Source organism: Schistocerca americana, chromosome 4 (assembly GCF_021461395.2).
Source record: "Schistocerca americana isolate TAMUIC-IGC-003095 chromosome 4, iqSchAmer2.1, whole genome shotgun sequence".
In the NCBI taxonomy this organism is placed as follows: domain Eukaryota; kingdom Metazoa; phylum Arthropoda; class Insecta; order Orthoptera; family Acrididae; genus Schistocerca; species Schistocerca americana.
In genome coordinates, this window is record NC_060122.1 from 401,982,057 (window position 1) to 401,995,935 (window position 13,879).

At 37.8% G+C, this 13,879-nt stretch overlaps 1 protein-coding gene across 1 annotated transcript in view; it reads right to left on the reverse strand.

The window, feature by feature from the left end:
* LOC124614025 (beclin 1-associated autophagy-related key regulator) overlaps positions 1-13,879 on the reverse strand; it is a 105,865-nt gene that overhangs the window by 76,636 nt on the left and 15,350 nt on the right. The window contains exons 3-5 of the mRNA XM_047142842.1: positions 9,513-9,594; positions 1,412-1,649; positions 515-684 (exon numbers count right to left, since the gene is read on the reverse strand). Coding sequence (XP_046998798.1) covers positions 515-684; positions 1,412-1,649; positions 9,513-9,594 — 490 coding nt within the window. The remainder of the gene's footprint in view (positions 1-514; positions 685-1,411; positions 1,650-9,512; positions 9,595-13,879) is intronic.

The window sequence follows — 13,879 nt, forward strand, 5'->3', positions numbered from 1 at the left end:
GCAAAGGAAATTACTTCTGTTCCGCTGATGTATTGTACCTACTTGATCTAACTTGTCCATGTCTTAACTGTATGTTATCAAATTTACAGCATAAATTTTGGAAATTTTTTCCTCACCTTTTGACCTCATGAAACTGCAATTACAATAAACTAATTTGATTACTAAAATGCAGTTTAGGTAAATTAAAAGCATTACTTGTAACAAATATAATACTAATCGAGAGTCAAGACAATATCACATCACCTAAGAATGTGTTTCATTTCATTGTCAAATGATGAAGGTTGTACTGTTTCTTCATTTTAGGACTTTAAAAAACACAATTAATGGAAAATAAACACTTTGTGTGTTCCAGAATTTTGTGCAAATGCTCCTAACACTTTATAAACATGTTATAATTTAAGTTTCTGAGCCATTAAAGGAAACACTATTACACAACACACTAGGGTTGGTGTTTTATCTCTAAACAACATCTATGGTTTTACTTTTAAACTGCCACAAACTGACGTTTACTTACCCCAAGCATTATAAGCAGAATAATCTCCAGACCCAGGAAGTGATGGGGCTACTATACAATGGTGTAGTTCCCCAGAACTGTCGGTAAATACCCATTTGCCTTTAACATAAGCAGTGCGAGTTGCTTCAGCCAAGGCACTAACAGTATCTTGTGTTTCATTGTCTTCCTCACTACACAAATGATTGGTACTGAATTAGAAGATTGTTGTCTACATCCACAGTGAAATTTAATAATCACTTTGCAATGTTAAGAGTAACGGGATGAAATATTTTTGTGAATACTGCCATTAGTAATATACACTGGGCTACTACACTGAAATTCGGAACATTTTCTTTCTTTATAGCATTAAATAACATCAATAATTTATATTGCTTTATGACCAATGAAAGAAGAAATAATTTGAACATTTCAGCCCCTTATTACTACAACATTTTAAAAATGGGCTTTTGAAAGCTCATTTTTATTTGCATGATTGTCCTCAATTTGCTGCCCTTACATCAGTAATTCTTATACCTGGATTCTTCTTTACAAATTCTTAGGAAAAATTTGTGAATGGCATATTCTAATCTATTACATTTCACTTGTGTGACATGAATGAATAATAAAACAAAATATTGGCACTTTACTGAAACTGTGAAAGATATTTACTGCTTTAGAAAGCACACAGTTTTATTGAAAGCACATTAAATGGTACTAGTTGAACTGTACAATATGTTAAATTCAAGGATAGAAGCCTAGAAAAATATGATAATCCTTGTGCCTATGGATATTAAGAGCCATCTATAAAATTAATTTTCTTTTAACATTGTAAAAAGTCAAACACAATGCAGGTTACAATTAAATGAAGTTAATGCTGTAATTGCTTTTTGAGTGCTGCCTCTGTTGATGAGCTGTTACCTCTGAGCTGATGGAACTTGTGCTATGGGGAAGATGTACTGCACAAGTTGCTGTATGCTTGATCTTATAACGTGCTTCAGCTCATCTTGAATTTTCTGCAAGGACTGACGCCTTTCTTCAGCATCTTCAGATAAGTTGGCAACAAACTGCTGCAAACGGCAGACACGCTCCTCATATCGTGGCAAGCGATCTGCTCGCTGCTTGTTTGTTTCTATTAAGGCTGCTACGTCATTTCGGCCTAAAACATATGCCTACTGTCAACTAACTATTTGAAATACAACATTAAACAAACAAATAATGAAGTCCAAGATTTCTGGCTTTAATCAGAAATGTCTGATCAGGCAGATACAAATTACCTTGGACTTATGCAAACTTCCTATGAGTGTTCCAGAACACCAAAAGTATTGATGACTGGAATGGGAAGAAATTTTAAATTTACATGTCTGTTCTGATGTATGAACTGGAAAGCTGTGTTGTCATCTCGCACTTATGTAGTGTTATTACTAGGTAATGACAGGAAGGATACTTGACATTTTGGTAATATGCTCAAGAAGCATCAGCAGTCAAGGCACAAACTCACTGCATCTTCAACATATTGACTCAATAATGTGTTAATAAATCATTTGCAATAAGACACTAACTTTTGGTATTTCAAAGAATATTTCTTTAACTGTGAAGCAGAAACTATTTTTTCTATTTCTGCCCATTTAATAGCATGTTATAAGTAAAAGATGGTGGTTAAAAGACTTAAAAGCAAGAGATGTCACATTGATCCCTTAAGCTAGGAACACGAGTTCACTCTCGCATACCTTACGTTTAAGTGCTGGCAATAATCCAATAATAAAATTCACCACCTTCAGTTTTGTAAGTAACACTGTACTTCTCTGCCATCTCTTGGCGCCAAGTGGCACTATTCGGTCAACTAAATGTGTGGATAACTATGCTGGAGCACAATTAAGATCTTTGTCGAGAACTGAGAGACGGGAGAAATCTTACGTATCAGTGAACTTTATAGTCATTTTATGCACAGTTTACCTTCACATGTTCTTATGTCTTTGGTACTTAAATGTGTTATTAATTACCACAATTTGACTAGTAACAATTTTTCAAGAAAATCTTTGGGATAACAATTAACTGAATTTACAGGAGAGATTATTAGACTGTGAAACAAATAAGTCACATTTTAAAACACTGCAGCACATTTCCGATGTACTTATAGCAGTTGTCAATAATTTGTTCACATTTTCCCCAAAATGTCTGACTCACTTGAAGACTGAGAACATAATAAATAAGGCAACTAAAATTTAAAGTCACAAAGCAGAGCTTTATGAAGGAGAAAATAATGATTTTGGTTTGATACAATTATTTCTCTAACTTTTTTGTAGATAATTTGGATGATATTTGAATAAATGTTTCTTTATAATATTTGCAGCAAGTATGTTTCATTTTTCTATTCCAGTAAAAAAAAAAAAAAAAAAAAAAAAAAACCTCTTATTGTCTATGTATTTTAACATCTTAAAAATATGAAAGTAAATAAGGAAGGAAAACATATTTTAATTTGCAATATGCAAACTACTAAGAACTTGGAACTACACTTTTAAAGAACAGATTTCAACAAATTACGATCTATTACCAGCATATCATCCTGGCATCAATGGACAAGACATTTCTCCATAATTTTTCTTTTACTATTGCAGTTTAACATTTGTGAATGAGAAGAAACGACTTTGCAACATCATCTTCCAGATGTAGAAACAAGCCTAACAACTTTCATTTCAAAGTGATAGCCTCCTACACAAGTGTCTAAGAGGAAGTACTGAGCAGACACTTGGGGAAGCACAGATGTGAATAAAATGAGAATAATTTGAACTTAAACTTGGTAAAAACAGAAATTGTTCATTCACTACAAAACAATCTGCACAATGTACAAGTGAAATATGGTACACAAGGCCTGACCAAACAGTGCTCTGTGGACACAAACACTCCATCTGGGTTCCTGCCTAGAGTTCCAAGCACAGTGGCGAGTGGAGCTGAGGGACGAGGAGGGAAAGGAACAGGAATGCTAGAGCTTGGCAGTCATCTTGCAACAAGTCAAGCAGTTTGCTGGCAATACTATTATGTCAAATCAGATTTATGTTCTGCATTGGGAATACTAAGGCATCCATTCATTTGTCAAAAAAATGTGGTAAAGCAACATCATTCAATGTGGAATGGGAACCGCTTTACTTTTCGTATAGTTTGAAAGCCATGCAAAAGGGTGGGGCATTACACTATTATGAACTGGAACAACACTCACTGGAATGTCATTACATCAGCCACAAAGTCGATGTAATGCACTTGTCTTTTGACGAATGAGTGAACGCTGGCTGAAATGAAAGCAGCGACTAGGGAAAAACTGAGTTACAGTAAGTGGGGTAGTCACAAACTCTCTTATGGTTGACATCAATTATTTCAATTCCTAAGTCTCTTAAAGCAAGGTGAGAATCATTTGGTAACTGAAATGGCAGACAAGATTGACGATAGCAAACAAAAACTGGCCAAGTGCATATAGAACTCGCACATTGCGGGTTTCCAACAAACTTAATAATAAATATAATGAACAATGGGAAGTCCAGGTCGGAATATCAATATTATTGTGAGAAGGATAGTTTGCTATTCACCGTAAAGATGACACTTAAGTTGCAGACAATTACAACGAAAAGACTATTACATAAAAGCTTTCAGCATAAGCTTCTTCAGAAAAGGAAACTACACAAACATTCATACGAGCACGCAAGCAGTCACATGTGTGTGAGGTGTACTTGCTTGTGTGAACGTGCGTGCATTTTTCTTTTCTGAATATGGCTTTTACTGAAAGCTTATATGTAATAGTCTTTTTGTCATGCCCGTCTGTAACCCAACATGTTATCGTTCCAGTAAGTAGCGATCTATCCTTTTCATAATATTGTCATTAATTATGAACAATGGTATAAATAAGTCAACTATGGAATCAAGAGTCTCAGCAATTTTCGCCTGGTATCAATAATGGCAAGATATCTGTGGTGTCACCGCCAGACACCACACTTGCTAGGTGGTAGCCTTTAAATCGGCCGCGGTCCATTAGTATACGCCGGACCCGCGTGTCGCCACTGTCAGTGATAGCAGACCGAGCGCCACCACACGGCAGGTCTAGAGAGACGTCCTGGCACTCGCCCCAGTTGTACAACCGACTTAGCAAGAGATGGATCACTGACAACTACGCTCTCATTTGCCGAGACGATAGTTAGCATAGCCTTCAGCTATGTCATTTGCTACGACCTAGCAAGGCGCCATAGCATTTGATATTATTTTATATTGTGGTTATAACATGTACCGTCAAGAGAGATGTTCTACAACTGTGGATTAAAGTTAAGTATTACACCAACTACGTACTTTATTTGCTACTATTAATTCCTTTAACTGTTCCAGACCTCACGTCAATCTGCGTGAGCTTAACGCGTGCCTTTCGGCTTCCTCTCATTGTGACTTGGCTGTCTTGCCAAGTCACAACAATATCAGTCCTACGAATTCCAAGACTTTTGAGAATGTTTTAAATTTAAGTTAAATTATATATGCAAAGTTTCCCCATAAGCCAGTATACTACATAAGAAAAATCGTATCAGTAGTTCCAGAGACTAGCCCAGACATACAAAAGAAATGAGCAGGGAACTGCAGTTCATATATCTAGCAGTGAGACCATTCAATTACTACTTGCCAAATTTCATGATTCCCGGTTAATGGGAAGTATCAATAGGTTTTTATGAGTGAGTTTGCAGGTATCAAAGTATGTGACATAAATGGCTATATCTTTTGACTGCACTGACTTAAATTTTTTACATCACCATGGGTAAAGTATACAGACCTCTGTAAATGACAAATTTGAACTTGATATGTCTACCTATTTCCGAGAAAAAGATGTCTCAACAGTCAGACAGATTAACAACAAAATGATCCTCCAAGGATTCTGTTTTTAACAATTGAGATACAGAACTCTGAAAATTAATCCTATGGAAAAATCCACTTCCAAGTTCATGACATGGAACATTTTCGAGAACTCGAGACCATCATTCGTAAGCCAGGTGTGAATGCCTACATTTCAGTAATTGAAACATTTCATCACGAGTTCTGAGAGAGATTTTCTGCACGAATGCAATGACTTCAATTTATCTGTCACACAGTTCTTGCTTTTGGCTGCTAAGGTGTGAAATTACTCCCAATTTGATCTGAGACCTGAACAGTGTAGCACCTGGCTCCAATTACTTGTTTCTCCAATCCAGAAATTTAAAGGACTATTATAATGTGTTACCCCAAGAGTAATACCCTCGAAGCACAAACAAGCTGCTTAAATTATTTCAATGTTCTGTCAACAAATGTTTGCACAGGTCTTTTCTTTCTATTATGAAATTGACAAAGTCCCACCAATGTTTGGATTTAAAAGACTTTAATATACATAACCACATGTGTCTGCATGACAAACAATAGTTCTAGATGTATTACATATTCTGAAATTGAAATTTGTGTATATTTATAGACAATGCAATTTAATGTTAAATTCCTGTATGTGAAGCTTTTTTTAGTTCTGTTTACTGTATTAGCACCATCTAATGTACTTTTTAAATTAAGTAATAAAGCTATTACTTTGGGGAAGAAAGGCAAAAAATGGGAAATAAACACCTGTGACAAAATGCTGCACATCAAAGTGTGATACAATATTTGTGTCTTAGAAGTAGGCACTGTACTGCAAATACGTCTTCCTAAGCTTCCCACACGTGTAGCCTTCAGCACATAAGCTGTCTCACTCATACACCTTCTCGGAATAATGCAGTAAGGGGGGAGCTGAGCAGCCTCAGTGTCCAATTCCTTGGTGCACCAGTAAAAATATTGTATATACATAAGTTTCAGTCATTAGATTGGGGGGGGGAGGGGGGGGGGGGGGGAGGAGTGAGAAAACTAATCAGTGCAAAACTTTTAGATGACAGGAAAAGGTCAACCTAAGCTACATCTAATGTCCATAAATATGTTCCTTGCTTGTGTATCAGACTAGACAGAGCAAGTTACATGAGACAAACTATGTGAAAAAACTCTGCATTATATGAGCCTGAAATTTATATTTCAAAAAATGAGGAGTAAGTTTTACTAAAATCTAAAAAATACTGGAAGAGACATGGGAAAAACCTGAAAAGTAAATGTTACTACAGTGTACATTTCTGGAATGACAACCATGCAAAAATTGTATAAGCCAGAAGAAGTAATGCCACAGCTACTATAACACTGTCAGACATATCTGTTACCAAATGATTCTCCAGAAGACAAGTGCACCATATCAATTTTTGACTGAGGTATGTTATGTGATTATAACAATTTGATTTGATTGAGCAACATCTTTGTTCATTTTGAAAACTGGGATAAAGGGGGTGGAGAGGAACTTCCTCCTTTTTATATCTCATTGGTTCATGTCAAAGGAAAGCCCAAAGCTAAATTACAGCGAAACAATTGAAATTTCAATATTACGTGGGTCTTTAGGAACACCTAAATACGCTCACAGTTCATAAGAGATCCGATACACAAAAGCAACTGTCTCCAGGATTTGATTTGGCACACAGTTTGAAACTGTCAAGTAGTTTTGAAACTGCTCTCTGCCACAGAGTGAAAGACTATTGGCTATTTCAGTAGTATGGCTTGCCTTTTTTCAGTCTTCAATATTTTTTGCTAAACATGGTTTTGTTACCCACTGAATTATTATACTGCGGTCTTCATATTATCTACTATTCAAAATTATATTATACTTCAGTCATCATGTACTTCTGGAACTAAATTTATTTCTGTAATTGTGAATACTACTGATGTTTGGCTGTTAAGTTTTCATTGTGAAAGCAAAAATTATTTACTTATTTAAATGTGTTTTCTCTTGGCAAAGAATCTGCACCTGCTGTTTTGAGTTCATATATCTTATGCACAGTTCACTGTTTCAGTTTTTATACTTTGCGTCTATTTAAAACAATGTTGCAGAAAAGAAATGGTACGCCCCAAAAATACACAAACTTGAAAACTTCGCTGTAACATCAGACAAAATTTTATTTTTAATAATCAATTAGTGTTGCCTAACAAAATCTTTTTACACACTTGCAGCTGAAATACAGAAAGGCATGTGATATTTATTATGAAGTTTTATGGACTCGTGTTGTGAGGAAAATCACAGGTATTATTGCTTATACATTTCAGAGAAAATTTGTCACTACTGAAGGATACCAAAGCTCTGTTGAATTTCAACTTTTTATATTTTTAATATTATACCCAAAATTTTTTTTTTACCAATTATGTGCTTGCAAATCTGTGTCCACTTGGACTCAAGGGGAGTAGGAAATGAAATAATAAACCTAATGAAACTAAAATTAAATTATTTGTGATAAAAACACAACAATGACCAAAGTAAAAGGTCTGTTCAAAAATGCACATCTGTAAAATCGAAATCTACTTGAGCGTAACATTCAGTAATGCCTTTCTCCACCTCATGCAATGTAAGATGCTTGCATCCTCCATGGCACGCTGTTCACAAGTTGGACAAGAAATTACTGCTCAAGCATGAGCCACACTTAGGACGGCAGCCCTTCTGATGTTATCTAGGAGGTGAAGTGGGTTGTTCAACAACACACTGCTAGTTCCAAGTCCCAAGTATGTTTACTTGGATTCATGCCAACAAATACTGCACATCATTCCATTTCATTGATTCCTGCCTGCTGGAGAAATGTATTCAATGTGGGCATGGTATGCTTATGGATCATCCTCTTGAAAGGTAAACCTGTCACTGAAATGTTGACTGCTGGGCAAGACAACAGGTTGGAGAATCATGTTCCCATTCTGCACAGCCCTCAAATTACACTTAATCGTATCGTGTCATGTTTATATTCGTATTATTCTTATGCCTAATAGTGATACAGTCAGAAATGAAGCACGGCAACTGACTAGATTTTTAAATCTAAGATGACTAATTTCTGTGCAGAATTTGATGTGCTAAAGAAGCGGCCGCAAAGATTTTCAAACGGAGAAAAACTCTCGTTCAGAACATGTCTATTATTTTATTATTTGGTTCTTGTTGATCATTATCAAAGAAAGCAGCAGTGTAAGTAACAACAAATAGCAGTCTCTTGCCATTGTTTCGCTAATGAGACGATTCCTCTCTTCTTTTTTTTTTTTTTTTAATTGCAACCCGCAGTACGCGCACAAAAGCAAGCCATGCCGCGAGCGGCGACAGGCCGTAAACACGTACTATCAGAATGCGACAAACAATGCATGACACAGTACAGTAATGCATTTTCAGCTTAGAGTGACGTAAACAGCTATAACAAAGAAAACGGCACTTATCAGATCAAAGCAAAATAAGCAATCGATTCAAACCAGACGAAGCACTTGAAAAAGGAAGCGTACCCATATAAATACGGACGGAGTGCCTGACGCATAGCAATGGCTAACTGGCAAAGCTTAACTGCTAAGCTTACGACTCGAACCAAACTACTGTAGCTGTATCGTCATTCATTCGACCTAAATTGTGTCTCATATTACAATGGACAAACGTTGTTTCCATTTGGAGGTGCAGCCTAAAACTTTTCTCTCCCCTTCAATTCCGAGTCTCAAATTTCAGGTGCGGCTTAGATTCGGGAAATTTTTTTTCCTTTATTTCGAGTCTCATTTTTCAGGTGCGGCTTAGATTCGAGTAAATATGGTACTCTAAGACAAGAGGCTATAAGGGGCCCACCAATTGTCCTCAAAACAGTTGCACCCTTCTCATCCTAAACTTGTCCCTAATTTCCAACACTTGCAAACCAAGCCTTAAGATGGAGCATACATGCTCTGAAAGCTAAGATTACAACTTTCTAATATGTTTCTATCAGCGGTGCTAGGTATTTCGCTCCTTTCAGAAAAGTACTGGCCATCTATTCTATCTCTCTTAAATTTAAATTCTTTCCACTGAATTTTCCCAATGATATAATACAATTTTAACCACAATTCATGCAATAGGCAACAATTCACTGAATTTTAGAATACAAAATATATTTGTTCCTAAGGACAAGATTATGGTGGTTACCTTTTACAATGTTGAGTGCAGTCTCTTTATTCAGTAATTCCAAAAGACGTATTCTTTCTTTGCAGGCATCTATTTCACATTGCTAAAAACAAAAAAGGTATTTATTGCCAAATAAATATTTTTAAATGATGTAGCTTATCATTTAAAAGATTACACTGATATTCTCTCTCTCTCTCTCTCTCTCTCTCTCTCTCTCTCTCTCTCTCTCACACACACACACACACACACACACACCACACACACACACACACTAGCTTTTAACTTGAAACATGATAATACCCCACACTGTAATACTTTAATCTGACATTGTAATCAGTTAGGTCATAAGTATAATGAAAATATTTGAAAAATGTAAACCCACAGCATCTTTCAAGTAAAACCATGTTCCAATAGCAGAGATAAACAATCTGGGTGGGATGAAAGCAATCCACACATCACCTCTGTGATTAGCAAAACTGACAAACACCCTTATTGTATGCACATACCTCAATTTACACAAATCAAAGTACAAAGAAGTAATTTTTCATGCTCATCATGGCAAATGAAAAAGTGATGAACATGGGGCATACAAGGAGCGACAATAAAGTAATGAGACTGATGTGGAAAAAAAAATGTTGCTTACCATTTTAGTCAAGTTTAGTGTTGTCTCATTCAAAGCAGTTCCCTTTTGGATAGCTTGTGTTGTTTGAAAAATGGTGTCCCTTGACCGCCGTTTTGACTCTTGGAAACAAAAAAATCGCACGGAGCAATATTTGGTGTATAAGGTGACTGTGGTAGTACTGAAATTTGTTTGGAGGTTAAAAATTGCTGTACTGAGAGCAGTATGGGCTGCAATCATTTTCACGGATAATCTTCGATCAGATTGTACGAGTTCACACATCCTGGCCAAGTTGACATCTGTCTGTGAGGTTGATGGTTGTCCACTGCGGTCTCCATCTTCAACATTGGTTCTGCCTTCACTAAACATTTTATGCCAACAAAAAACTTGAGCTCTTGACATAACCACCTCTCCGAAAGCCTTCTGAAGCTTACTGCAAGTTGTCGTCGCGTTTTCACCCAATTTAACGCAAAAAGAAATGGCATACCATTGCGCAATATTATGTGGTTCCATTTGCGTAATGAGAGACACAAACACATGTTAACTTATTACAGCACAAATCACGACTGAGCAGTTGCATCGGTGTACCGCTTGGATTAGACGCACCTTATAGACCAAGATCAAAAATATTGTGCCTAAGTAAGCCTGCAGGGGTTGCCACATCTTGCAAAGAAAATCAGTCTCATTACTTTATTGTCACAGCTCATATACCACAATTGATTGGTATTTGCCTGGGAATGATTTTACTGCTTAAACATAAGTACAAACCAACAAGCAAGGGCAATCCAAAGAATTTCCTACAGTATTTGCATTTGAAGCACAAACATAAAGCTGCAATATGTTCCCAACGAGCTAAGAACAGTTACGTATAGGATACTCCATAAACAACAGTGAAGAGCATGGCAGAAAGTACTGCCCATTGTAGCAGATTTCAGGAAGGAAGACAGTGTAAATGCTTCCTTATACACCATAATTAATCTAATTTTGTCTTCACGATCCCTATGGGGTGATACATATGCATTGCAGTATATTCCTGAATTTTTGTAAGCGTGCTTTCATGAGATATTTCATGCCTGGGATAGTTCATGCCTATCTTCAAGACTCTGGCAGTTCAGTTTCTTCAGCATCTCTGTGACTCTCTCCAATGGGTCAAACAAACCTGTGACCATTCATGCTTCCCTTCTCTGTGTTGTTGTTGTTGCTGTTGTGGTCTTTGGTCCAGAGACCGGTTTGATGCAGCTCTCCATGCTACTCTACCTTGTGTACGCCACTTCATCTCCGTATAATACTGCAAGCTACATCCTTCTCAATCTGCTTAGTGTATTTATCTCCTGGGTCTCCCCCTATGATTTTTGTCCTCTACGCTTCCTTCCAATACTAAGTTGGTGATTCCTTAATGCCTCAGAATGTGTCCTGCCAACAGATCCCTCCTTCTAGTCAAACAGTGCCACAAATTCCTCTTCTCCCCAATTCTGTTCAGTACCACCTCATTAGTTATGTGACCTACCCATCTAATCTTCAGCATTCTTCTGTAGCACCACATTTCAAAAGCTTTTATCCTCTTCTTGTCCACACTGCTTATCGTCCATGCTTCACTTTCATACATGCCTACACTCCATACAAATGCTTTCAGAAAAGACTTCCCGACACTTAAATCTATACCGAATGTTAATAAATTTCTCTTCTACAGAACGGTTTTCCTTGCCATAGCCAGTCTACATATTTTATCCCCTCTACTTCGACCATCATCAGTTATTTTGCTCCCCAAGTAACAAAACTCATCTACTACCTTAAATGGGTTGGGTTGTTTTGGGGGAGGAGACCGGGCAGTGAGGTCATCAGTCTCATCGGATTAGGGAAGGACGCTGTCCTTGATGGTGAGTGTTCATCGGAGGTGAGGGTACCATCTGGAGTGCCTCAGGGAAGTGTGGTAGGTCCGCTGTTGTTTTGTATCTACATAAATGGTCTTTTGGATAGGATGGATAGAAATGTGCGGCTGTTGGCTGATGATGTTGTGGTGTATGGGAAGGTGTCGTCATTGAGTGACTGTAGGAGTATACAAGATGACTTGGACAGGATTTGTGATTGGTGTAAAGAATGGCATCTAACTCTAAATATAGATAAATGTAAATTAATGCAGATGAATAGGAAAAAGAATCCCGTAATGTTTGAATACTCCATTAGTAGTGTAGCGCTTGACACAGTAACATTGATTAAATATTTGGGCGTAACATTGCGGAGCGATATGAAGTGGGACAAGCATGTAATGGCAGTTGTGGGGAAGGCGGATAGTCATCTTTGGTTCATTGGTAGAATTTTGGGAAGATGTGGTTCATCTGTAAAGGAGACCACTTATAAAACACTGATACAACCTATTCTTGAGTACTGCTCGAGCGTTTGGGATCCCTATCAGGTCGAATTGAGGGAGGACATAGAAGCAATTCAGAGGCAGGCTGCTAGATTTGTTACTGGTAGGTTTGATCATCACGCGAGTATTACGGAAATGCTTCAGGAACTCGGGTGGGAGTCTCTAGAGGAAAGGAGGTGTTCTTTTCATGAATCGCTACTGAGGAAATTTAAAGAACTAGCATTTGAGGCTGACTGCAGTACAATTTTACTGCCGCCAACTTACATTTCACAGAAAGACCACAAAGATAAGATAAGAGAGATTAGGGCTCATATAGAGGCATATAGGCAGTCTTTTTTCCCTCATTCTGTTTGGGAGTGGAACAGGGAGAGAAGATGCCAGTTGTGGTATGAGGTACCCTCTGCCATGCACCGTATGGTGGATTGCAGAGTATGTATGTAGATGTAGAGTTAGCTGCCATTCTTTACACCAATCACAAATCCTGTCCAAGTCATCTTGTATCCTCCTACAGTCACTCAACGAATACACCTTCCCGTACACCACAGCATCATCAGCAAACAGCCGCACATTGCTACCCACCCTATCCAAAAGATCACTTATGTAGATAGAAAACAACAGCGGACCTACCACACTTCCCTGGGGCACTCCAGATGATACCCTCACCTCCGATGAACACTCACCATCGAGGACAACGTAATGGGTTCTATTACTTAAGAAGTCTTTGAGCCACTCACATACTTGGGAAACAATCCCATATGCTTGTACCTTAGTTAGGGGTCTGCAGTGGGGCACCGAATCAAATGCTTTCTGGAAGTCAAGCAATATGGCATCCGTCTGATACCCTTCATCCATGGTTCGCAAGATATCATGTGAAAAAAGGGCGAGTCGCATTTCGCAGGAGCAATGCTTTCTAAAGCCGTGCTGATGCATGGACAGCAACTTCTCAAGGAAATTCATTATATTTGAACTGAGAATATGTTCGAGAATCCTGCAACAAACCAATGTTAAGGGTACAGGCCTATAATTTTGAGGATCCGTCCTTCTAACCTTCTTATATACAGGCGTCACCTGCGCTTTTTACCAGTCGCTCAGGACTTTACGCTGGGCAAGAGATTCACGATAAATGCTAGCTAAGTAAGGAACCAATGCAGTAGACTACTCTCTGCAAAACCAAACTGGAATCCCATCAAGACCTGGCGATTTATTTATTTTCAACCCATTCAGCTGCTTCACAACCCCAGGGATGTCTATCACTATGTCCTCCATACGGGAATCTGTACGAGACTCAAACGGTGGTATGTTTGTATGATCCTCCTGCGTGAAAGATTTCTCAAATGCTAAATTTAAAATTTCAGCTTTCGTTTTGCTGTCTTCTGTTGCCAGGCCAGACTGATCAGTGAG